Source organism: Pleurodeles waltl, chromosome 7 (genome assembly GCF_031143425.1).
Source record: "Pleurodeles waltl isolate 20211129_DDA chromosome 7, aPleWal1.hap1.20221129, whole genome shotgun sequence".
Classification (NCBI taxonomy): domain Eukaryota; kingdom Metazoa; phylum Chordata; class Amphibia; order Caudata; family Salamandridae; genus Pleurodeles; species Pleurodeles waltl.
Genome location: NC_090446.1, coordinates 265,771,075 through 265,798,764, shown reverse-complemented (window position 1 = coordinate 265,798,764; position 27,690 = coordinate 265,771,075). Strand labels below are relative to the sequence as shown.

At 44.2% G+C, this 27,690-nt stretch overlaps 1 protein-coding gene across 2 annotated transcripts in view; it reads right to left on the bottom strand.

Annotated features, from left to right (window-relative positions):
- The window catches only part of ATP9A (ATPase phospholipid transporting 9A (putative)), a 534,117-nt gene that overhangs the window by 127,727 nt on the left and 378,700 nt on the right, over window positions 1-27,690 (bottom strand). For both annotated transcript variants that reach the window (XM_069243632.1, XM_069243631.1), the window contains exons 19-20: window positions 8,341-8,439; window positions 4,285-4,374 (exon numbers count right to left, since the gene is read on the bottom strand). In XM_069243632.1, coding sequence (XP_069099733.1) covers window positions 4,285-4,374; window positions 8,341-8,439 — 189 coding nt within the window. The remainder of the gene's footprint in view (window positions 1-4,284; window positions 4,375-8,340; window positions 8,440-27,690) is intronic.

The following is a 27,690-nucleotide window of genomic DNA, read 5'->3' as shown; positions in this document are numbered from 1 at the left end:
AGCCACTGAAACGGATATTCACGAGAAAGGCCTATTCATCTCCAGAGAATCCTAGGAGCACAACCACACATGGTGGTGAAGGACCACACTTGTGCAACCAGCCTTTCCAGGCAATTAGTGGTATCAAAGCCAGCAAAAATCCCATATCGGGTCAAATCTTGGCCATTCTTAATAACTTGAGCCAGGGATGACTATCTTCCGGGATCGCATACAAGAACTTGATGGGCATGTCCACAAGGCCATTTGTATGCTGGCCCAATAAGCAAACTTCATTGACCGATCTCATTGCTAGACTGAGAGAATATTCAATTTTGAAACGCTTCCCCTATCTGAGGGAGCCCTGGGTGGTGAACTGCTGTTCACCTTGCATGCTGATGTCCGAACATCCAGTCTCAGCAGTAGGGTGTTTAGTGAAAATACCAGTATCTGTGAAGTCTGACCACCTACCTATTTACCACTGAGCAAGAACTGGGCCCATGATGTCATCAAAGCTCTCATTGAAAGTCAGGCTCAGATCTGTTTGACTATTACATCCTGAACAGCTTCAAGAAAGAATACTACTTTGAGTAAGGTAGGGAAAAGGGCAGCTGCACAAAGGACATTTGTAATGAATGACCCCCAAAATAATCTTCCCCTGCTGATAACTGCTAGGCTGAGGCTGAGGCAAAGGAGTGACGGGGCGGGTACTGATACCTACTATAATCTCTCCTCCCTGATCCAAATGTGAAAGAAATACCTTACCTGACATCCTTAACCAAGCCCCACCACCTTCCCTGAAATTTGTCCCCCTTCTGCAACTATGAGTTCTGTCAAAACCAACAAGCAGCGCTGCACTGACAGACTCTCAGAAAGCCCTGTCACTCTGGCCTGGAATACCTTTATGACACATTAACATTGGTAAGAGTTTTGTTATCAACTGTTGTTGCACCATAGTAGTGAATTAACAGATTAGGAATCTGGTGTAAACTATAGAGTTCCTATAGGAGCCATGCATAAAAAACATTTGGTTGTACTATATATTTTTTAAGAACACATTCCACTATCATACAAGTTTTTTCAAAATATATGATACTGTCAGTAAATGGCCCAATTATTTCCCCTTGGAAAAGAAACCGAGCCAAACTCAGCTACAGTTCGGCTGATCATCATGATGCATTGGTTAGGAATCGTTAACATTAGCTAGTGATGTGGGAAATGGCTATAACACAGGAGTTACAAACAACCAAAATTTATACCAAGCAAATGAGGGCTTTTTATCAATGTCTTGCGTTGCTACATGAATTCAATCCTTTTTAGTTGCCCTAATAGGGGCAGTTTAAGTTTTGATAAAATTGGACAGTGCATAGATTTTAGTGGGTCTCTTTGTGAAACTACATTATTATTTTCAATAGAGCGGACACCCTTTAATTTATTAGCAGTATGTCAGGGAGAGCAGGCAAGATTAGCAGGGAAAGATATAACTATATCCCCATAGCACTTATAACACATACATTTCTCCACATCTGCATACAAACATGTAAAGATGTAAATGTGAATAAAAAATGCCTGAAATCAAAAGAACTATCCTGCTTCTAAGAAAACCTTACCAAGTAGCAGTTGTACTGATTGAAGTGTAATTAATAACTGTGTTTGACTTACAGTGGCCAAGCCATTATGCTGAGAAAAAAATAAAAAAACAATAGCTTCTTATAGTATCCATAAAAGTCACCATTGAAATACAAATAAGAATTGGAGATTTATTTATTTTTTAGAGACTAGGAGAAAGAGTAACAGATTAGAAGTACATCCAAATCCTTGTCCTTTCTTGTATAGACGGCAGTAAAAACTCAACTGCTGTTTGGAATAGTGCTGTGGGGGTATTCCTTTTAGCTTTTGCTTCAGTCTTTTCAGAGTGGAGGGGAAAACACAGCTTAGTAGCAGCCGTTTTAGTATTATGCCTTGTACTGCATCATTTAGGTTTATATGTATTTTATTTAGCATGTAGAAAAGTGTCTGTCCGCCTTGCCTCCTTGGAGGGGAGGGGGGATGGGGAGAACATCATCACTAGGATCAATAGATAAAACTGTTTTCAATTTCGTTATGAGTATTTTTAAATCCTCTATTCTTCTACTTCCCCACAGTGGATCCACTGGTGATTAATGGAACTGCATATTGTTTAGGTGATGGATCGGCTGCTGAAAGAGACTTTTAGATGATACTATTATCATTTCCACTATTAACACCACAGATATTTCAATTTAGTTGTAATAAAACCATGACAGAGAGTTAACAGCGTATCATGTCATTGGGACAACATTAACTTTTGGCAGATCTGGACTTCCACATCTTGTTCAGAAATCTTTGATCAGACCTCTTAGAATTTCAGATAATATCTTAGAATCATGATCCCAAGCTTTGAGATGCCTGAACATCAATTTCACAGTAATGCAAGTATATTGGGGATGGAAATTATCCTACCAGATAACAATCGATACACAATAGCAGGCTGTGATACATTATCAGATTTTGCCAGTGTACATTTGATAGGAAAGAACTGTGAGGCAAATTCTAACATTATTTGGTACTTACCTGATTCTAAATGAGTTCTGCCCATCAGAAGAGTGCACACAAAAACTTTCATGAAGGAGCTGAAGTGGAATATCATTAACAGTGAAATTTATCATTTGCCAGCAGGATATTTTCTGAAAGTTGAATCCTAGACTAAAGATATCACCAACTTTGATTTGGAGCAGAAGCAAGCAATTGGTGTGTGGTCAAGTCCTCAACTGTTTGCATGAGACCCTTAGTTTTTAATGGCCCAGGAGAACCTTGATTCATTTTCTTTTCCATGAGTGGCCACAGTGGTCACTGGAAAATAACTACTTATTATCAGTTTTTTTTTTTTAGGATTTGAGCGAGTGATGCAGGACCCATTGCAATGGATAAAGAATTTTATTCGGTGTCCTTGAGTGCATAATTGCAAGACTTTATAGTTCTAAGTTGAAGGATGTTTTTTAAAAGACATAATAATAAAAAAAGACTTATTTTGGTAAGAATATGTTTAATGTACAAAATATGTGATATATTCAATTGTATATATACTGAGTTGAACCTATTAAAACTGCAGGCTAATTTTGATAATGATACTTTAACTTTGAGCAAAAAACAAGAATCACTAGCCACCGTACTGTCTACACAGAGCTTGGGGTGGGGCTAGCATTCAAACTGTCAAATTAAATGTTATCTGGTCTCTGACCAAGTGAAAATTAAAAACTAAATTGTAGTAGAAAAGAATAATGCTGTTGCGGAACATTAATTGGCTTCCATAAACAATTAAAGTGTAAAAAATGCTTAACGTCAAATTTAACAGCAGTTTAGTAAGGAGCACTCTACTTGTGAGCCCACAAATTCTTCAACGCAATCTCATCAGCCCTTGGATCAATAAGGAATTCATGCCGGAAGTGAGGAGAACTACAATTCTAATTGTTTAAGGAAATGACACCTGGTCTCTGGCACTATTAAAGTCGAAGTTCAGCAACAAACAGTATTATTAGTATGTGTCCTTCAGAGAGCAATATCATTGTAAAGTACAATTAAAGTGCAAACGTATTCAGTCATATAGAGCAGCAATGCATGCCTGCAGCACATCATTTGTGAGGCCACAAACACCCCAACACATTGGCTAGTCCTGGGCACAGTTGTGGTCATACTGTTGCACAGCGCAGGCAAAGGTCTGGCACAATGATAGCAAATACATATTGACCACAAACATACACAGTCATAGCCCCACTCTGGCACAGCCACCATTTTGAATATGCACAAACACATTTTGGACCAGTCTCAATAAGGTCATCTGAGAGATTGCAGCAAAAGCACTATCATCAACAAGAACAATATCTTTCTTATTTGAATATGTTGGCAGGATATTACCTTTTCTGGAAATGTGTTCTTTGTTGGCAGAATATGTCCTAATCTAGAAGTGTGTCAGTGACCATATTAAAGGAGTCGGTGAGGTAAGTTATGAGGTAATCACTGGTGGATCGAGATAGAATATATGCTATGGGGACATCCAGGCACATGAAGGGGTAGGGTAATGGTGTAATGCATCAAGAGGTGCATTATATTAGAAGAAATGTCGTAGAAGTGAACATCTCAAGCTGCTCCTTGGAAAAACCTAGGAACCCTTTCATTTATTTTTAGTACTGTTACTTTTTCTTAAATGAAATGGATAATGCATTTATTTTCAGAAAAAGTGAATAATGTATATGATGTTTTATTATAACAGCACCAAGAATCTCCCCTTACCTCAAGTGAATCTCCAGATATAACTAGAGCACAGTCGTGCTTCCTCCTAAATGCATTTAACTCCAAATGAGCTTCGCCACGGTTGGTTACCTAGAAGAGAGTAAACCATTCCAGAATCAGTTACGTGGTTAACAAAACTCTGATTTATTACATCATGCAAAGCTTTTCCCTATCTGTAAGTAAGCAGCAGTGTTCAGACAATGGAAAAGAACTGAATAGAATTTAAATACAAAGAAAAATATTGATTTGGAAGACAGAATGTAAATTAAACAGCACAAATGATATTTTAAGGGATAGTCCACATACTATACAGTAACAAATATCTTCAACTACTATATTACAACTCTAAGACAAAAGTCATCTTCACATGCGCATGGTCAGAACAACACTACATTTTTGTTTCAGGATCACATTTTTAAGTACAGACTCACTACCTATAAAACAGCACTAGCTCTCAATGTAGAAAGTACTCTTCCTACATAGCATATACTCTTCCCTCCAGTCAAGTTATTCTGGAATTCTTCACTGTTTCTCTTCCTATCTTTCCCACAACACCTGTTTGTTCACATGGGCTACTTCAGGTCTTAAAAGATCTCTATTATCTACGGTGTCTCCTAGGGTTCAATACAGTCTTCAACCTCTACATGGAGCTGCTTGGTTCTCTATTCACATCTAAACAGCATCTAGATTTACCAGTATGTTGATGATGTACAACTCTACTTTAAAGTCCCATCTGCTTCAGACATCCAATGCCTCAAACATTGCAAGGGCATCATCCAAACCTTGACGTCTAGTGCCTACCTCAAGCTCAACACAACCAAGAAAGAATTCCTGTTATTTGCAATGAACAACAATAAAGAATCAGTACAATACTAACTCAATTCCATGAAACTTGACTGCTTTGAACCTCAAATTTCACTGAATGCCAAGTCACTTTGGATTCATCGTATACACCAACCTCACTCTCCAAGAACCCACTGACAAAAACACAGATGGCCCGGTACCAGCTCACTTGCAAAGAAAGTGAAACAGTTTCTTACAGACAGCGACTTCAAAAATACTGTTCAAGCCCTTGTACTGTTTCATTTGGACGGTGGGAAAGCCCTGCTACATAGCCTCCCAGACACCACACTGGAATCCATTAGGAGCCTACGACACACTGCAGCATGCATCATGCTGGACCTGAAGAAGTATGATCACATCACCATCATCCTGATGGAACTCCATTGGTTCCTCTTGCTGGCCCACAACATATTAAAAAACAAGCTGCATCATTCAGAAATCCATAATGTCCAGCTCTTCCACTTCTCCTGCAGACAAGCTCCCCAGCACACCTGAAGTAAGACCGCCTTCAGACTGCAGACTAAGAGGTGTGAAAAACAAGCCAGCTGCCCTTTTCCATCTATACATCCAACATATGGAAAAACATCCACATAGGCATCAGGATTGTCCCAATGCTGCTACAATATAGGAAAGGGTTGAAAACACCTCTTTAAAGAACACTACATCACTATGTATTAACTGTCCATAACCCAGCTACCTCTATTTTCACTTGTTGACTCTATGCTGGTCTTTCACAATGTACAGTATTCTGCTGCCTTCTGACTAGGCTTGTGCTACAGAAATATCTTTTGCATACATTCTTTGAAAAAGAGGAAACTGTGAAAAGTGTAATGGTGAAACTCAAACACCTGAGCAGCTATAATCATTTTATATACTGTAGTACCATATTTCAAAATCAAGGTTTTTCACTCAGACAAAAGGTTCAATCCAATATATGGGAATATTAGTGATACATCTGGATCCATCAAGGCTGGTTTGCACACAGTGAAGTTCTGTAATGGGTTTAAGTGTTTTGCCTACAACTATATAGCACCCATGTAGTGCCCATTGTATAGGATGGATATGGCAAAATATTCACATATGAACATGTTCTGCAACAGTGTACTTAAACTGGACTTAAGGTCGTCCATTACTTCTAAAACAATACTACCAACAGTTGGTGCAAAAAAATCCCAGACCACAGTATGCCGATGTTCATTTATCACAGAGTGTGTCCAAGCGTTGCTTGAAAGCATGAGCATTGGTCTTTATTGGGAGCAGTAGAGCTCGTGGAGTTTCAAAAAACAGAACACCCAGGCCCGTCTGAAAGACTCAGCCCTAAATACGAGTTGACTAGAGCATCCCTCTGCAGGATGAACTTACATGCGTGGAATAGCATTGGTTTCCAGGAAAGACTACTCTGCATGTGCACGTATACCGTATTAACACAAACACTGTAGTAGTGCTTTGGCCATGATACACACGAAATCAGTTTTTTTCAGGGTTGGTATTACGTGACATATCATGTGTTCAAGACATGTGCAATCAAAGGTAAGCATGCTGATGTTGTCTAGAGTACAGAAGCCCTTGATTGCTTTACCTATAACACTATTGTACAGATATAAAAATACATGATTTGTGAAAGTTGTTCTAAATGCAAATATAGGTGCCCTTTCTTTAAGTAATATTCCAGCAAACTATCATTTAAAATCTGCTTTGTTAACTAGCACTAAAAGTTAAATCCCAGGCACAAGGAAACATTCTGGGCTGTTTTACAAAGATTTGTATCATTTTAAAGCAGTAATCACCATCAAGTAGCATTGGAGAGCAATAAATATCAATCTTAGAAACATAGGTGGTCATTATGACCCTGGCGGTCTTCTGAGCGCCAAGGCAAAGGTGGCGGTTTCACCGCCAACAGGCTGGCGGTGAAGACTGCCACATTATGAGTGTGGTTGTTGGCCTCTGCCAACCCGCCACATCACCACTCATACCGCCAAGGCGGTCGAACCCGCTGGGCCAGAGATGAACATCTCTGACCCTGCGATCCATAGAAGACCGCCAGTGGTATTAGGAGCTGCCTTTCCACCAGGGTTTCCGCGGCAGTAGCACTGCCACGATAACCCTGGCAGAAAGGCTACCAGTGACAGGAAATTTATTTCCGGTCACCGTTAAACGACTTCCCCTCCCGCACCCACAAAATCCCCCGATCCCCGTGTAGGTAGAACACCCCTCTCCTCCCTCTCCCCCCATAGGCAGAGCACCCCCTCCCCCACACATCCAGGTAGAGCACCCCTCTCCCCGCATACATACACACGCACCACACATACACTCATTCACCTATACCTACATACACGCATTCACTCACATGCATCCATACTCGCATTCACCTCAGCACTCACATGCATTCAACCATGCATGCACACACCCATCCAAACATGCATACACACCCATACATACATGCATACACAAAACCATACATACACGCATACACACATGCAGACAAACATGTTTAAACCCACACAGACAAACCCTCATGCACACATACAACACCCCCCACCCTCCCACCTTCCCCTCCCCTGTCGGATGATCGACTTACCTGGTCTGGGGAGGAGGTTGTCCGCCAGGGAAGGTGCGCTTCCACCTCCTGCAGAGCCCTGCCATCAGGACACCATCACGCCGTATTATTGAACATAATACAGCGGCGGTGTCCTCCTGGCAGGGCGGGGCCGGTGGTGGAACCGCCCATGCGCCTCCCCCTGCCAGCACGACTGCAGCTGGATTTCCACCCAAAGTGTGGCAGAAATCCAAGAGTAACCGTAATATAGTGGGTGGAAGACCGCCAGCACTGGCGGCCTTCTGGAGCCAGCTGCTTTGGCGGTCTTTAAAAAAAAAATTGCATCAGTGTTAGAACTAAACAAACTGTTGTGATCTGTCTTAGTCTTCACTAATCATATACAGAAATGAGTAACTGGTATCTATGTACAGCCCATTCACATGCATCTCTGAGCTTGTAGTTTAATATCAAGGTAGGTGTAGGCAGTGAACTATGAGACTATTAGAAGGCTACAGCCGTACATTCGGATGTGGACTGGAAAATACTACTCTAGAAGCCAAACACCTTGCCTACAGTAATTCTTATGTTATCAATGAAAATATAAAGACATATACACATGTACATCCTCACAGATAGTTACAATGGCGGCCAGCAGAAAAGAAGCCATATGTACTGACCGGCCTGAAAATGTGAATATCCTGATTTCTCGTTACAAGATGTGCATTCTTAGCTGTACATGTTGCTGTTTCCAATTTATCACCAGTTAGCATCCATACCTGTGGGGAGAATGCATAACATATTCAGCACATTGTACAGTCTTGATTAGTACGTAGATTTAATCCCGTAACACATAGCCAGCCACAGACTGCAGGCCTATTTAACCCTATAACACAACAAACCATATATACATTTGCTGCAGAGCTGGCTGGGACACATCCTGAGATGAGAGCTAATGCTTTTGCTGCTTCCATCGAAGGAGTAATACATGAACTCTTAGTTGGCTGGGCTACAAAACAGAGTATTAAAAAATACCCATCTGAATGAAATTTACATTTAAAGTAATGAAGACTGTTGCTAACACTTTAATAAACCATTAGAGGCATTTCCCCATATTATTTGGTGGGTTGTTGAAGACGAAATATGTGAGCCTCTATAAGTAAATTTTTGTATACAGAGTTAATTCTGAATAGTACACTAGACAGTCATGTATTGTTCCTTTTGATGTAGCATCAAGAACGCTGTAAACAATCTTTCATCTCCAAAATATTTTTCAGTTTAAATAAAGCAACAGAAAAAAAACTCTTATTGTTTTTTTAACTTGTGACAATCCTGCACCTTTGTAACAAAGTTGCCAAACAACTCATTTGGCTAAATATCACACTCCCCATCATATAACTAGTTTGTAAAGCAGAATATGAGAGCATGGTGATGTGAAATACTATCATCTTTTGTGAGATGGGATGTTTGAAAATGTGTTTCTTTACTGCCCATCGCTTTGATTCACTCCACATACTTGAGTTTGAGATTTGGAATTTCTCTTCTACTGCCTGTCTGAGAAAAAATACAATAATCACAACAGTTCCCCGTTCCCTCCCAAGAATGTTTCTTGGGCTCTCCCAAATGAACATGTTGCTTACGTTCGGTTACACATTATCTGGTAGAGACAATATCTAGATGCAGATTCCTTACCTTTGAATTAGCCAGGCATCAGACTGGATCCAGAAACAGAAACGTTTGTGTGAACAGTACCCCTGCGAGCTGTTAGGTGGCTTTGTTGAGTTCCGTGCGTCGTGGTTGGTGCCGGATGTGATCACGGTCACCTCTATAGGAGCTACCCAGGGACTTCAGACGTCAGTTACTTTTCATGACTTTTCACTACAGGAGCGCAGAGCCATGAAGTGAACTGAGGAGTGCGTGTCCAAACTAGGTCCCTGAAAAGGGAACAGCCCTAGCCCTAGAAATCCGTCCACAGAGCGGGGAGGCATGGGTGGGTGTAAGGAATCTGCAGCTAGATATTGTCCATACCAGATAAAGCGTTACAGAAGGAATGTAACTTGTTCATCTGATAGAGACTACTTGCTGACGATTCCTTACCGTTGAATAGATACCCAAGCCATGCCAACCTGGCGGTGGACAAATTTAACTAGACTAAAAAGTCCTAGAGGACCGAACAGGTGAAATGCCTGTCTCCGTGGAACTGACTGTCCAGGTAGTAGTGTTTTGCAAACGTATGCAGGGACGCCCATGTTGCTGCATGGCAGATGTCCAGGACTGGAACTTCAAGATTAACTCCGTGGTCACAGCTTTTCCCCAGGTGGAAGGGGTCCGTAAGCCCTCAGGAGGCTGCTTTTTAGCCAGGGCATAGCAGATCTTGATACAGAGAACGACCCAGCGAGAAACGGTTCATTTCTATACTGCCCGACCTTTTTTAGCTGCTACATACTCCATAAAGAGTTGGTCGTCCACCCAGAATTCTTTTGTACGGTCAAAGTAGAAGGACAACACTTTTTGGATCCAGACAGTGGAGTCGCACCTCTTCTTTAGAGGGATGTGGAGGAGCATAAAAGATAGGCAGGGTGACAGACTGTCCCAAAGGGAATGGGGTCGCCACTTTTGGGAAGAAAGAGGCCCGGGTGCAAAACACCACCTTGTCCGGGAATCCAGTAAGGTAGGGAGGCTTGGACAATAAAAGCCTGCAGCTCACTCACCCTCTGAACAAATGTTATTGCCACTAGGAAGGCTGTCTTGATGGTAATCAGCTGGAGGGGACAATTGTGTAGTGGCTCGAAAGAGGCACACATAAGGTATGTGAGAACCAGGTTCAGGTCCCACGAGGCATGATGAAAGAAACATATGTACGATGGCTGGAACGCCAATGTTCCTCACTCATTGCATCAGCTGATGGGTGAGGTGAAGTCGAAGTCCATTTGGACTTCTTTTTCTTGTGTCTCTTCTCCGACTGTCCCGAGGACCTCAAGTTCAATGAAAAGGTCTTGGGGCTCCTGGAGTGGTCCCGCAAACTTCTCCTCGATCCGGACCGAGGCATTCTAGGAGTCGCGCTTGCTGGCATTGACTGCTAGGCCACAAGCAGCTTTCGCAGCTGCTCCCTCAAAGCTTTTGGTGCTATGGCCCGGCAGTCTGAGCACGACTGAGTAGTGGTCACACTTAAGATACCATAAGCAGACCAGGTGGGGGTCCATAACCAACATGGCACAGTGACATGCACTACACAGCTTAAAACCTGTCTTTCTTGAAAACATTCTAGACACACTTCATAAAATGGTCGTGAAAAGGTTGAAAAAACTTGTCAAAAATAGATAGAAGGGTACCTCTGCTCTGGATCAGCACTAATTGGTGCAAAAAGAGCTGACGCCTGTGCGCCTGGGTGGCACCTATATAGGTGACCGTGACATCACTTCCTGTGCCAAAAATGCCAAACGGAACCGAACAAACCCAGCCGATGTGCAGGGGCACTGCTCACACAAAAGTTTCCAGATCCAGCAATCTGAGGTCTGCAAAATTCAAAGGTAAGGAACCTGCAGTTAGAAGTCTCAGATGCAGACAAGTGTCTCACTGGCAAGTTTTCCTGTTCAGCTTCCTTTTGAAACTTTTGCAACAGCTCAGTAGGTGAGACTTTTAGGCAGGTGATTGCTAAACAATTTCCATCAAATAGGACATAATTTTGTCTTTATGTTGTAAGTTTGAATTTCCATGTTTAACCGGTTCTGTGCCTTGGACGAGATGATCTCGTCCAAGGCTACAGTTCCCCTGTGCCTTGGACGAGATCATCTCGTCCTAGGCACAGGGGAACTTGGGGGCGCGCTAGCGCGCCCCCCCGTGCACCCCTCTCCCCCCCAGGCGGGGATGGAAGGGGAAGACCTTCCCCTTCCACCCCCGCCCCCCCCACGGCAATCCGATGACGTCAGCGCGCGCACAGCGCGCTGACATCATCTAGTGTTGCCGGCGCGCTGGAAGCCATTTGCTTCCAGCGCGTCTTCGGAGTAGGACCTCTAAGGTGAGTCCTCTCCGTTTTTGGGGGGCGGGGGGGTTGAGAAAACAGACACGGTGGGAAAGGAAAGGGTTTTTCCTTACCCCCTGTGTCTGTTTTCTCAAGATTCCTGCTCCACGATCGCGGGCAGGGCCCGCGATCGTGGAGCAGGAATCTCCACTAGCCACCAGGGATTTTCTTTTTGGCTAAATTTGGGGGCGACCCCTTGGGCAAGGGTCGCCCCCCCCCGGGGCAATTTTTATTTGTATTTCGCCCCCCCCTGGGGGCAGATCCGCCGATTTTTCGGCGGATCTGCCCCCAGGGGGGGGGGGCGAAAACCACTAGACACCAGGGATATCTTTTTTTATGTGTGTTTTTGGGGGCGACCCCTTGGGCAAGGGTCGCCCCCCCCGGGGGCAATTTTTATTTGTATTTTGCCCCCCCCCTGGGGGCAGATCCGCCGTTTTTTAAGCGGATCTGCCCCCGGGGGCGGGGGGCGAAAACCACTAGACACCAGGGATATCTTTGTTTATGTGTGTTTTTGGGGGCGACCCCTTGGGCAAGGGTCGCCCCCCCGGGGGCAATTTTTATTTGTATTTCGCCCCCCCCTGGGGGCAGATCCGCTGTTTTTTCGGCAGATCTGCCCCCAGGGGGGGGCGAAAACCACTAGACACCAGGGATTTTGTTTTTATTGTTTATTTTGGGGGCAACTCCTTGGGCAAGGGTCGCTCCCCGGGGAGCTTTTTTTTTTCTGTATCGACCCCCCCCCCCCCGATGGCAGACCAGCCATTTTTTGGACGATCTGGCCCGGGGGGGGGTGGAAGCACACTAGGTGCCAGGGATTGTGTTTGGTGTGTGTTTGGGGGCACCCCTTGGGCAACGGTCGCCCCCCTAAGGTGGGGAAAATTTATATTGCCCATCTCTGCCCGTAATTTTGTAGGGCCATCTGCCCCCAAGGAGGGCAGAGACCACCAATACGGCAGGGATTTTTTTGTTTTGTGTTGTGCTGGGGGTGCCCCCTTTGGGAAGGGTCGCCCCCTGGAAGGGGGCACAGAGGTGTTGCCCATTTCTGCCCCCCTGGGGGTCAGATTGGCCAATTTCTTTACGCCCATCTACCCCCAAGGGGGGCAGGATCCACTTAGGTACCAGGGACAACTTCTAAGTTCTTGGTGGTGGGGTGTTTGTCAACTGGCAAAGTATTTGTATTTGTGATTATAACAATTTATTTCTTCTTTTTCTTCTAGTTCAACGCTTTTGCTTCCTTTGCTGTGGATCTTTGCGGTTTTGGCAGTAGTTGTCCTGTGGTTTGCATAGTTGCATGTTTTAGGTAAGTGAACGCAATTTACTCCAAAGGAGTATTGTTGACATGTTTGTAGGTGGTGTACTAAATGCAGTATTGTGTGTTTGACATTGTCCTTAGATTTGAGCACAGTGGTGTTTGTGTTGTCATATGTCTAAATTGCTTTTTTCTTTTTTCTTTTTAGTGGGATATCATTGGTGATTGCTGTCTGTGCAGAGTAGTTGCTTGGTGAGTAGCTATTTCAGGCAACTGTGTGGTATAGTTTTTTGTAGTACATAACTCTTTGTGATGAAGCTACACTTTGTTTATTACTTATTTTAGTGCCAGTTGTTGTTGGCATGCATTTACTGGTCTCCCAGGGTGTAGAGTTAATACGGAAAACTTTCTGCCTGTCCATTTCTTTCACTTGTTTATGGACGATGTATTTTTGGAAGAGATTGTGGAGCAGACAAATGTGTATGCAGAGCAATATTTGCGGGACAACGCTGCCAGACTTAAGCCTCAGTCTAGAGCTACTCATTGGGTTCCCACATATCTTGAAGAGATGAAAAGGTTTTTAGGTTTGTCTTTTTTGATGGGGTTGATCAGGAAGCCGTCACTGGCTTCTTATTGGTCTACTAGTCCCTTGATGGCAACTGCTATATTTCCTGCAACTATGACACGTAATCGGTATTTGCTTCTTCTTCGTATGCTGCATTTTGTAGACAATGCTTTAGCCTTGCCACGAGATCACCCTGATTGTGACCGCCTTTTTAAGATTAGGCCTGTCCTTGATCATTTTGTGGATCGGTTTTCAGAGGTCTATGTCCCAGGCAAAGAGATAAGTGTGGACGAGTCTTTGGTCCTTTTCAAGGGGCGTTTAGTTTTTAAGCAGTACATTCCTAGTAAGAGGGCACGGTATGGGATTAAATTGTATCTGCTGTCAGAAAGCAGTACAGGATATGTGTATAATTTCCGGGTTCCAGTATTGACCCTCCTGGTTGTCCGGACACTTTTGGAGTTAGCGAAAAAATTGTGTGGGAACTTGCTAGACGGCTGTTTAACAAAGGTCACCATTTGTACGTAGATAATTTCTACACTGGAGTGCAGTTGTTCAAGGAGTTGTTTAGGGTGGACACTGTTGCTTGTGGCACAATCCGTTCTAACCGGAAAGGCTATCCAAGGGAGCTTGTCTGTAAAAAACTTGAGAGGGGACAGTGCAGTGCCTTGCGGAATAATGAGCTGCTAGCTCTGAAATTTTCAGACAGGAGGGATGTGTACATGCTATCGACCATCCATGATGAGAGTACTTCCCCTGTGGCTGTTTGGGGTCAGGTTACGGAAGTGCGCAAACCTGCGTGCATTTTGGACTACAATAGGCACATGGGTGGTGTTGACAGAGTAGATCAGAGGTTAGAACCTTACACTGCTCTTCGTAAGTCATATGTGTGGTATAAAAAGTTGGCCCTACATTTATTTCATTTGGCAACTTTTAATGCCTTTATTGTATACAAGGATTGTTCACCCGAGTCAAGGATGACATTTGTTAAATTTCAGGAGTCGGTGATAGAAAGCCTTATTGTGGTGGAACCGGCAAGAGTTCCTAGAGTAGAAGTGGTGGAGGATGTGGCTAGATTGAAAGATCGGCACTTTCCAGATCACATTCCTCCCACTCCCAAAAAAGACATGCCCACAAAGAAATGTAGAGTATGTGCCCGGAGATCAATCCGGAGGGAGAGCCGGATGTACTGCCCCGAATGCCCTTCAAAGCCTGGGCTGTGTGTGCCCAGCTGTTTTAGAAGTTACCACACAAGGAAAAACTTTTGGGAAATACCGTGAGCGTAAGCTGTCTGTTTTATATTTTCATATGTTTCACGGTTGGCATCTGTTGTGTATTTAGTTAGAGCTTTTGTGTTTGTAGTTTTGTGCTTATTTTATAATTAGTAGTTTCTTTGTTGTTTATAAATTAAAAAAAGTGATTGCGGTGTCCGTGGGGTGGCGCTTGGCTGGCGGTGTGCGTGGGGTGGTGCTTGGCTGGCGGTGTGCGTGGGGTGGCGCTTGGCTGGCGGTGTGCGTGGGGTGGCGCTTGGCTGGCGGTGTGCGTGGGGTGGCGCTTGGCTGGCGGTGTGTGTGGGGCGGCCCTTGGCTGGCGGTGTGCGTGGGGTGGCGCTTGGCTGGCGGTGTGCGTGGGGTGGCGCTTGGCTGGCGGTGTGTGTGGGGTGGCGCTTGGCTGGCGTTGTGTGTGGGGTGGCGCTTGGCTGGCGGTGTGCGTGGGGTGGTGCTTGGCTGGCGGTGCCAGCCAAACGGCAGTCCACACTCCAATCAGCTGGTGTGATTCTTGTATCAGGCATGTGGGTGTATGTAAGTGATGGGCCCTTGAGTGGCGCGGTCTGTCGATGTGAGTGTTGTAATGTGCTGGGCCCGTGGCTGGCGGTGTGAATGGTCTTGTGCGTGTCATGTATGAAAGGTGTGTGAATGGACTGTAAAGCGGTTGGTGCCTTGTCGCGGCTTTACAGCTCACGAGCTGTGAGTCATTGGTTCACTTTTTTGCCTTTCACTTATTAGCAGTGCATTTCATTTTTGTGAAATCTCTTGTTAATAAAATTTGATCCACTGAACCATCACTCACCCTCGTGCCAAATCCAACCAGTATGTGTTGTAAAAAATGACAAAACCTGCTCCGCTGTAATCAGGCGTCGCAGCACACCTGTGACACGCTAGGTGCCTCGGGTGGGACCCCGATGATGAAGCATGCCACCAACTTGGTTGGTGGGTGAGGGGTCTTCTTCACATAACCTAAGTGTGTTTCTTTTCACAATTTTAGTGTTTGGCACATCACGGATGTATGTGCACACATCAAAGTGATATATATTCCAAAAATACCTCTGTTTGGGGGGGAGGGCCCACCTATGTTTTTGGTCCTGGGTGCGGCCTTCATGTAGGGAAACCTACAAAACCCAGAAACTTTTTAAAACTAGGCACCCCAAGGAGTCCAGGGAGGTGTGGCTTGCGTGGCTCCCCTAACGTTTTCTTACCCAGACTCCTCTGTAAACCTCAAAATTTGCATAAAAAAGCATATTTTCCTGATTTTTCTTAGTAGGATCACCGCTCCAGCACAAAATTCCTACTCACCCAGTTTTCCCCTCAGTCTCCCAAGTAAAATGACACCTCACTTATGTGGGTCCCCAAAGCAGAGTCCGTCTCAAGATGTATAAAAGAATATGCCCTTATAAACTTGCTGTGCTATCCCTTCTATCCCTTCAGGTTTTGGGCCTTATTCTGTTGCAGGCACCTGGCCCACCCACACAAGTGAGGTATCTTTTTTATCGGGAGACTTGGGGGAACGCTGGGTGGAAGGAAATTTGTGGCTCCTCTCAGATTCCAGAACTTTCTCCCACAGAAATGTGAGGAACATGAGTTTTTTTAGCCGCATTTTGAGGTTTGCAAAGGATTCTGGGTAACAGAACCTGGTCCGAGCCCCAGTCACCCCATCTTGGATTCCCCTAGGTCTCTAGTTTTCAGAAATGCACAGGTTTGGTAGGTTTCCCTAGGTGCCGGCTGAGCTAGAGGCCAAAATCTACAGGTAGGCACTTCGCAAAAAACACCTCTGTTTTCTTCCAAAATTTTGGATGTGTCCACGTTGCGCTTTGGGGTGTTTCCTGTCGCGGGCGCTAGGCCTACCCACGCAAGTGAGGTATCATTTTTATCGGGAGACTTGGGGGAACGCTGGGTGGAAGGAAATTTGTGGCTCCTCTCAGATTCCAGAACTTTCTGCCACAGAAATGTGAGGAACATGTGTTTTTTTTAGCCAAATTTTGAGGTTTGCAAAGGATTCTGGGTAACAGAACCTGGTCCGAGCCCCGCAAGTCACCCCTCCTTGGATTCCCCTAGGTCTCTAGTTTTCAGAAATGCACAGGTTTGGTAGGTTTCCCTAGGTGCCGGCTGAGCTAGAGGCCAAAATCTACAGGTAGGCACTTCGCAAAAAACACCTCTGTTTTCTTCCAAAATTTTGGATGTGTCCACGTTGCGCTTTGGGGTGTTTCCTGTTGCGGGCGCTAGGCCTACCCACGCAAGTGAGGTATCATTTTTATCGGGAGACTTGGAGGAACGCTGGGTGGAAGGAAATTTGTGGCTCTTCTCAGATTCCAGAACTTTCTGCCACAGAAATGTGAGGAACATGTGTTTTTTTAGCCAAATTTTGAGGTTTGCAAAGGATTCTGGGTAACCCCCCGCAAGTCACCCCATCTTGGATTCCCCTAGGTCTCTAGTTTTCAGAAATGCACAGGTTTGGTAGGTTTCCCTAGGTGCCGGCTGAGCTAGAGGCCAACATCTACAGGTAGGCACTTCGCAAAAAACACCTCTGTTTTCTTTAAAAAAAATGGGATGTGTCCACGTTGCGTTTTGGGGCATTTCCTGTCGCGGGCGCTAGGCCTACCCACACAAGTGAGGTATCATTTTTATCGGGAGACTTGGGGGAACATAGATTAGCAAAACAAGTGCTATTGCCCCTTGTCTTTCTCTACATTTTTTCCTTCCAAATATAGGAGTGTGTGTAAAAAAGACATATATTTGAGAAATTCCCTATAATTCACATGCTAGTATGGTCACGCCGGAATTCAGAGATGTGCAAATAACCACTGCTCCTCAGCACCTTATCTTGTGCCCTTTTTGGAAATGCAAAGGTTTTCTTGATAGCAATTTTTTACTCTTTATATTTCAGCAAATGAATTGCTGTATACCCGGTATAGAATGAAAACGCACTGCAGGGTGCAGCTCATTTATTGGCTCTGGGTTCCTCGGGTTCTTGATGAACCTACAAGCCCTATATATCCCCGCAACCAAAGGAGTCCAACAGACGTAACGGTATATTGCTTTCCATAATCTGACATTGCAGGGAAAAATTACAGAGTAAAACGTAGAGAAAAATTTATGGTTTTGTCACCTCAATTTCAATATTTTTCTTTTTCAGATGTTATTTTCTGTAGGAAACCCTTGTAGGATCTACACAAATGACCCCTTGCTGAATTCAGAATTTTGTCTACTTTTCAGAAATGGTTAGGTTTCTGGGATCCAGGCATTGGTTTCATGCCCATTCCTGTCACTGACTGGAAGGAGGCTGAAAGCATAACAAATTGCAAAAATGGGGTATGCCCCAGTAAAATGCCAAAATTGTGTTGAAAAATTGGGTTTTCTGATTCAAGTCTGCCAGTTCCTGAAAGCTAGGAAGCTGCTGAGTTTAGCGCTGCAAACCCTTTGTTGATGCCATTTTCAGGGGGAAATCCACAAGCCTTCTTCTGCAGCCACTTTTTCCAATTTTTTTGAAAAAAACAAAATTTTCACTGTATTTTGGCCAATTTCTTGGCCTCCTTCAAGGGAACCCACAAAGTCTGGGTACCTCTAGAATCCCTAGGATGTTGGAAAAAAAGGACGCAAATTTGGCTTGGTTAGCTTATGTGGACAAAAAGTTATGAGGGCATAAGCGCGAACTGCCCCAAATAGGCAAAAAAAGGCCTGGCACAGGAGGGGGAAAAGGCCTGGCAGCGACTGATTCGAGTTTTTGAAAAGTAGTATTATTTTTTCTCATGGCCTCCGTCTTGCTATTCTTTTCTTCTGGCATCAGCTTGCCGATTACTTGGAGTGCTGCTGATCAACGTCAGAGTTTTGAACTGTAGTCCTATTTGGAAGCTCAAAACAGCAAGGCTGTCTGGTGAGCAGGTGCGAGACTCCTGACTGCTAGGAGTGGGTAAGCATTTCACCAGCCAATAGTGCGGGAGTTCAAAGCTAGGTGCTGATTAAGCTAGCTGTGGACGTACAACGCTAAACGGAGGACAAATCTACACACTTCATTGCTGTGCTGGTATCTAATTAGGGAGTACAATTTTTTATCATCAGACTCAAAGATTTTTTTATTTTTATTATGTCACTGACTTACTATGATGATATCTTGTCAAAGAGGGCCAGACATGCATTTGAATAAAAAATAAAAAAAAGTTGAAAAATAAGGAAATTAAAATACGTAGAATTTAAACAATAAATCAGTGCTACACAATAATTCGTTTTTATGTCATTTAGACATTTTCGGAGACTTGGATAACTAGCAAAAACAATTATGTAGGGATCACTGCTACCATGTTTGTGAGCACCTGACCCTCATGTTCTTGCTGCACTCTATTTTTGAATGCAAAAGAAGCTAGCATGATGTGCTCAAATCTAGTGCCCTTTTGTGAGAGGACACTGTCTTTCACACTTGTGTAACTTACACTGCTAAAACAAGCACTGGAAAACATAAGTATTTACATGGTAACAGGTGATGACTTTGTAAAATTATTTTTAGCAAGCAGACGTAATAGAAATAAAGTTTATAAGGTAAGAAAGAAAACACTTTCGCTGTCTAAATGTGGTTTGCAAACATAAAAAGAAACAAAAATAATTGTACAGCAGAGAAACCTTGCAATTGTTTTCTGCATACTTTATTAATATTTCACCCTTCCCGAATGGTCAATACTTTTATAGGCCACACAGCACCCAAGAAGGTAAGGTAAAAACACTGCATGCACGATACCTCTGCAAGACGGCCATCCACTTATGAAGCAGAGGGTATGTGGGATGTGTGCCACATTGTACGAATCAGCACTGCAAGTGTTCAACACATTAGCACTGAGTGGGAACCTGCATGGGCTCTCAAAAGAAATGACTAGGCAGAAAATATTTAAAGAAAGTAATAATAAAGGATTGTCCCGCTAGTCCACACATACGAGGTGTGGCACTGACCTCTCTTTCAGGCATCTTTGCACACGTGACCAGTAAAAGGCCGTCATGCACAAAATAAACCATACTGAATTGAAGTACAATGATGCTCCATGGTGAAAGTCGCTAGTTAACAGCATTCTCTTTTTGACTATTAAAAACAAAAAATGGGGAATCATTTTGCAAAATGTTATTTGCGGCAACTGACATCAAAGATGAAAACTGATTGGTGGTGGACAGATGCACCTAACCGACAGAGCTAAAGGGAAATATCAAAGTCTAAGAGCACAATAAATTGCTTCCCATTTTTCCTGACACATGCATTCTGACACTTGATTATTCAGACATGACCAACATACTTTTACGTCCAGTGCCACAAACAAACAATGAAATCGGGTATTGTCTTCTGCAGTAGCCATTTCAACTTACAAAAGCCACGAATAACATACATTAGAATTACCTATGTTCTTGGGTAAAGTAAACCCAATACACATTGCAAAGTTGAGGAACAGTATCTCAGAGAGGGCCCGATTCACAAAGGGCCTCTGCACTCGTGGCGGAGGCTCCGCAGTCATGGTGGGAGGCTCTGTAGTCATGGTGGGGGCAGCTCAAACTCATTGTGGAACCTCTGCATTGGGTAAAAGCAGTAAGGAGGTTCCGCCACAAGTGCAGGAACCCCGTCGTGACTGCAGGGCTTACGCCATAAGTGAGGGTGCTCATTGTGAATCAGGCCCTAAATTCCAAATTACCTTACTATCTAAAATGTATAACTCTTCCTTCCTTATGGATCAACATCGTGAATGTGGGATAACTGGAAAATTTTACAATTTCGTGAAATGCCAAATTTTGCCAAAGAAGTTCAAGAATGTTGGGACGGTATTATATCTGACACCTGGTGTTACCACCCAGTCTCACTCATCAAATCTACCTGTAAATTATTAGGCAGAATTCTTTTGGAGAGGCTCTATCTGTGGGTGGCAGACAAGAGCTGCTTTTTAGATGTCTAGTACGGGTTCAGACAGGGACTGGGGATGGTTCAACAATGCCTCAATCTTCACATTTTAATATCAAAGTACACTTCGGGTGACAGAGTGAGTATCCATTTGGGTTTCATGGCTCTCTCTGCAGCCTTGGATTGTGTGGATAGAGGTAAACTGTGGATGGTTATGCTTGATATGAGCTTAATCGCCAATGGTTAATTTCTTGGCCCAGGGGCACAACAGGTAACTGCGAGGGTTAGGTATGGTATAAATGGTGAGCTTACTGAAGCGTCTGCCATTAATCGCGGGGTTAGGCAAGGTTGTGTCCTTGCCCCATTTTTATTCTGTCTCTATATCAATGATCTAGGAAAACGGCTTCTCGCAGTGAAGGCTGGTGTACCTAAATTTGGTTCTAGGAAACTTCCTGCATTGAATATGCGGATGACTGTGTGTTAATTTCTGCAACAGGCCTGGGTTCACAAAAATAGTTGGACAGCTCCTTTTCGTTTATGAATGGTCTGGGGCTAAAAACTAAAATCTCCAAGTCATACGTGATGGATATAGGCCCATCATCCAAAATGCCCAAACATCAGTCTTTGGATGGTGTGGAACTGTCTGATGTTAGTACCTTTATGTATTTAGGTGTCCCGTTTGATAGCAGTAACTCTTGTTTGCAGTTGATTCAGAGTAGAAGGCTCAAGGTGGACAAAGCTGCTGCTACCCTTTTTAGGTTTACCCAGAGACTGGGTGTAATGTGGAACATCAATCGAGCTACATGCCTGTCACTAACTACCTAAGGTGCAGGAGTGTGAGGATTTTGTGATGTAAAAAATTTGCAAGCTGCTGAAAATATTTTTAAAAGGAAGCTTCTTTTATTCTCAAACAGCTTCCCCATTACAATTTGCCGCTCTGAATTGCGGTTGCTTCTCCTCACAGACCATATTAAAGTTGCTCCTTTGTTGGTATGAAGAGCAATCTGGTTTAAAGAGGAAACGCAGCTCAATAGATCTTTACTTTAAGATGCCATGTCCTCTGACTTGTCCTCTCAAATTAAATGGTTGACCTATGTGAAGGAACAGTTTTCCCTTTTAGGGCGAAAGGACTGTTTTTATAATCCTACGGCAATGCGTGCCATCACAAAGATGCGACTCAGGGATTACTTTATTACACTGAGAGATCAGTCTAGGTCCTTAGAGCAATTGGAGAAACGTACTGTGGTGAGTTTTCTTCCCCTGGTTAGGATGCATCAGACTGAGCCTTATCTTTTGTTCCCTTTAACCGATACCCAACGGTTTTATCTAATTAGGTTTAGAATTGGAATTGGGCATCTTTGGTAGCTTATCATAGTCACACTTTTCATGACTCAATTTTAGATCCGTGCCCCTGTGATTCAACCTCTGCTCAGTCTCTGTTACATTTTATGCTTTTTTGTAAACTTTCTGCTGTCCGTAGTAAACGATTTTTTAGTGCCTTTAAACATGCAGACCTGCCCTTTTTTCCTACAGTTACTCCAATTAGCGTTTATCTGCCTAATGGTTTACAAATAAATTTCAGCAGCGGTTCATTTTAGGAGAATAGCTGAGAAATAGGGTGGTTTTAAGTCTCTGTCTTCTCCATGAGTTTATTTTAGCCCTGGAGATGACACAATGAAGTATATGTCAGGACCAGAGGCAAGGATTAACCTTTATCTTTCCTCACTTTAATGCACAGTAGCAATTATCCAAGATTGGAACAGTCAACAAACTACATTTCCCGTCAACACGTGGGAAGAAAAACAGGATAGTTCTGAACATGGCAGCCAATCAGCAGGCAAAGTATCCTTGAAGATCCCCTGGAATTACGCCCCTTCCTCTTTCCTCACTGCTTTAGCAGCAAGATAAGTGTCTGTCTTTTCTCGTTCATATCAATGTGTGTAATTACTGTTTTTTTGCTTTCACAGTGTTAAGCGTCTTCACGGTGGCCGCGGGAATTACATCGCTCCTTAGCGACTGCTTCCACCGTCACGCTGTTTTGGCTCCAAGCGGGGTGCGGTCTTCTGACTGCCAGAGGGCCCCACAAATTCCTGGCATTTGTTGCTTTCTGCGCTGCGCGTGTAGAACACCCTGCGGCTGTCACGCATCAATTTCATTTTGCCTCAGTAAAATTGATGCGTGGATGGCTGACTTGGCTACGGGGAGGTTGCTCTTCATCGGTACAGCCTTAACGTTTCCGCTTAGAGGGAGCTGTCAGTCCCTAATAATATACTTGCTAGGGCCTACCTTGAGCCTAACACCTACGCCGAAAGGCCTTTTTAACAAGCCCGAGCTTGGAACAGGACACAGCCAGGCTAAAACAAAAGCGCTATCCTTGTTTATTGATTAGGGTGATTAATTGCGTCCCAAATAACCTACTGTTGCCCTTGGTACTATATACATTTCTGGCACAGCCAGGCTAAAACAAAAGCGCTATCCTTGTTTATCGATTAGGGTGATTAATTGCGTCCCAAATAACCTACTGTTGCCCTTGGCACTATACACATTTCTGGTTTCACCCCAGTTTGTATTGCCTTCTCTGACCTGACGCTCTAATGCGCCTAATTTGTTTGGCCTGCACTTCTGTTTTTTTTGCCTACGCCTAATATGGCTGACTGCCGAGATCTTGGGGACCACTCAGGGGAGTTTGCAGAGGAGGAACACATTACTTACCTCCCTATTGATAACAGGCTCTTTCACATTATGGACGCTTCCATTTTTAGAGTCGTGACACAACTGGTAGCAACCCTGGAGAGGAAAATAAACCAAATGGCATCCCAATGCCCACAATCTCTCGGTTTGTGGGAAGAACAACTGTGCCCCTCAGGCCTTTTACCTCAAGGGCAATTACTTTAAAACCTGGGATCTGAATGGAAGCGTGCAGCGGAAGATAGAGTTGACCTAGAAGCCTTTGCTCACCCAAAGAAGGCGTTTATGGATGGTCCTTCCCTACCCATAGACCTCCTGCTAGACCACTCGGAGGGCCTTTCTCCTCTAAACCTGGAGCCCTTTGATGGGGATGACTCCCCCCACTCCTCAGATAGGGACAATGAACCAAGTAGATCATGGCGTCCTGTAGGCCCCTTGGATCCCCCTACAAGAGGCTATTAAAACACATAATAATAAAACAGAGATCGATTCTTCCCAGGATTCTGATATGCTGGACCCGTGAACCTAATCCATCCTTGTTCAGCGGAATGGACTCCAGCTCCTAAAGTAGTGTCTTATGTAGCTGGACGCCTCCGCAAGCCACTAGGCAAAGAAGTACGAAATCACCTTAGGGCAGAGTGCACACATCCCTCGTTAGAGGGAAAAGTGGTGTTTACACCCGAAATTGATATCAGAATGGCCACTTATTTGCCGAAATTTGTAAGGGACCCTAAAAAGGGTATGGATCGATCCTGGCGATCCGGCCTTGACAAACTATTGGATGTAGGAGGTCCAGTGGTGAAGATTCCCAACATGGCTGAGGACAGTAGGTCCTCAGGATCTTTGATCTCCCCTGGTGCCATCATCTTCTTGGGCAATGCGAATTGCGCCATACACACCCAAAAGACGCACATCTCTACTAATTAAGGTGGTCCCCAGATTAGGGGAATTGGCAACATCGGAAGTGGGGCCCGAAGCCCAAGGAAGTATCTTTTGGGAACCCTTAATTTGCAAATTGGGGAAATTCGCAAATACCTTCCCCTCTTTAGATAAGGCCAAAAACCCCATCACAAAGATTTTCAAGCATCGTGTTTTTGCCTATGTCGGTAACGGAAGGGGACGCTTGACTGGCTGACCAACTCAGAATGCCTCCAGACAGACTGACACCAAGCGGGGGCAGTGGCAGGATGCATCGCATTTTGGCAACTTTTACGCAACGTGTCGATATCCCAGACAACATGGGTCCAGAGGTGCCAGCACAGGCAATACATTCTTCAATTCCACTCGAGGTGAGTGTTCTTCCCTCCTGAGGATGTCTTCTGGGTGGCAGGTTGGCACGCTTCTTTCACAGTTTGGAAAAGCTTATGTTAGATGCTTGGGTCTTGCAGACAGTGAGGGGGTTCCACATAGAGTTCTGTGGCTCCACCGTGCAAACCCAGTGACTCCACTCTTATGGTTTTCCCCATCCCAGATGGAACTAATGGATGCAGAAATCAGCCAATTCCTGAACAAAGGGGCGATATCACATGCTCAGCTTCATCCTTCAGGATTCCTCAGCAATCTTTTCCTTGTAGAACAGAGGGATGGGGATCATCACCTTGTTACCAACCTGAGAGAGTTCAACGAATGGCTTGTCTTCAGTCACTTGAAGATGGAGGGTATCCATCTTTTGCTGGATCTCTTGCAGATGAACAACTGGATGGTACGTCTCAATATAAAAGACACCTACTTAACAGTTCCCATCTTCCCTCCACATTGCAGCTTCCTCCAGTTTCAGTGGAGAACTCAGACGTTCGAGTTCATTTCCCTCCCCTTCTGACTTTCTTTGGCCCCTTGGTGCTTCACCAAGCTCTTAAAGCCGGTGGTGAAGTTTCTCAGATCCAGAGGTATCAGACTTATAATATACCTAAAAGACTTTCTCTTAATTGACCAATTTCCACAACGTCTATCCCTTCACCTCCAATCGACTATTCATCTAATGGAATCTCTTGGTTTTGTCATCAACTAACCAAAATCTGCTCCATCTCTCGCCCAATCCCTCCAATTTTTAGGCTTCATTGTGGATTCGGTCAAAGCGACCCTGAGTCTTCCTTTTCGGAAATTGTTCAAGATCAGACACGAACTCAGGCGGACCATCACCAAGGATACAATCTCTCCGCGCCATCTTGCTCGTATCGTGGGCCTTGTACCATCCTCTATTCAAGTCATTTTTCCGGGGCCCCAGCACTACAGAGCCCTGCAAAGCTTAAACATACTTCCAGATAATTACCCTCTCAGCAGAGGGTCGAGAGGAGCTTCAATCATGGATTTCCCACATGGAGGCATGGAACGATTACGCCATCTTCGGTTCTCAACCAGACGTAGTTATAGAACCCGATGCCAGCGCTTCTGGCTGGGGAGCGCATTGTAGGGAATTCACCACAGGAGGAGAATGGTCTTCTGAAGAACTATCTCTCCATATCAACCGTTTGGCGATAATGGCAGGTTCCTTTGCAGTGAAATGATGTCCGAAGAACAGGTCACAATGCTTTATTCTCCTGAAAATGGACAACGTAGATGCGGTCCGATACATCAACCATCTGGGAGGCACCTGCTCGAATGCCCTTACAGCACTGGCAAAATCTCTATGGGATTATTGTCTCGACCACGGGATTTCAGTTTTCGCAGAACACCTACAGGGGAAGTCCAATCAATTGGCGGATTGGCACTCGCACCATTGGCACAATGCCAGTCCATGTAAACTCCAGGAGGGAGTTTTTTGGGTGATTCGAGACTGATAGGGACCTTTCTCCATAGACCTATTTGCCTCCAGAGTGGATCATCAACTGGACAGATGTTGCAGTTGAAGACCAGATCCGGAGACATCAGCGACGGACTCGTTTCTTCAAGACTGGTCACAAGAACGGGATTACGCATTTCACCCCTTCGCAATGATCATGAGAGCATTTCTGCATCTCCAGAAAGCTGCCCTCTTGATGGTGACACAGATTTGCAAATCTCAAACCTGGTTTCCAGTTCTGATGGAACTTTCCTGGGATTTTCCAATCTATCTACCCCTTCTCCCAGATCTTCTTCGCTATCTGTTGGGGAACCCTTTTCCCCTTATATCGAAAAAGTCTCTCGAGCTCATGGCCTGGAGGATTTACTGGGAAAGATGGAAAGTCCTGGGAATTTCACAAGAGGCTGCCTCGCTTCTGGCCAAGGGCTGGTCAGATGGGACGAATAGAAGATATTGCTTAGCTTGGAACTGCTGGATGAGTTGGTGTTTTCAACAACAGTTGGATCCCATGGGGGCAGGAGTTGTCCATATAATTAATTTCCTGGCATCATTGTCTTCTTAAGGAGTTGGCCTATAGATCAATCAATACTTTTCGTTCTGCCCTCTCTGCAGGCCACTTTCCGGTGGAAGTGCACCCAGTAGCGGAGCATCCTTTAGTATGTGAATTGTTGAGCAGCATTAGATTATCCTTTCCCCCTCAATACCGTTACTCTTCCTTATGGGACATGAACAAGGTATTGCATTTATTTCTATCCCGGTCTTCTAATGAATACTTATCCAGGAAACAAATGTCGGCGAAGCTGGCAACCCTGCTATGTCTTATTTCCTGTCATAGGGTGTCGGACGTCAGAGAGTTAGACATTACAGGTAGAGTATTCACTCCACAGGGAGTGACTTTTCATATTCATAGACATACTAAATTTAATTCCAGGATAATCTCTTATTGGAATTTCCTGGTGCCCCGAAATTATGCTTGCTCAGAGCACTCAAAGCTTGGGAAAATATGACTGCTGAACTCAGACCGCAAGAAGAAGGGCAGTTGCTCGTAAGCCTGACAAAACCCCATTGGGCAGTTTCATCTCCCACTATTGCTAGATGGGTCAAATGGATCATGAGTGAAACTGGGATTGACATTTCTGTTTTTGGACCACACTCAGCGAAAGGAGCAATGGCATCTAAAGCTTTTTACTTACGTGCCTGCCTGGAAGATATCCTCAATGCGGCTGACTGGTCTTCACATTCTAAATTCAAGAAATTTTATTTGAAACAGGTCCAAAATATGGCTTCACTAGGGGAGGACAAATGTTAAACTAGCCTAATTCTCGCCTCTGGTCCTGACACAGAATTAAACATTTTCTAGCTATTGTAATAGAAAGTTTCAATTCTATTAAGGACATGGAGGCAAAGGTTAACCCACCCTGGAAACCGAGAGTGTTCCCGCTCAACGTTACAGGTAGTTATGATAAATTTGTTTGTTTGTTTGTTAAGTTAGCATCTGTAATTCTGATGATATTAATTATGAATATATTCTCTTGCAATGAGGTATTTCTTGATGTTTGAGCTACTGCATTTATTGGAGATTGTCATATGGTCA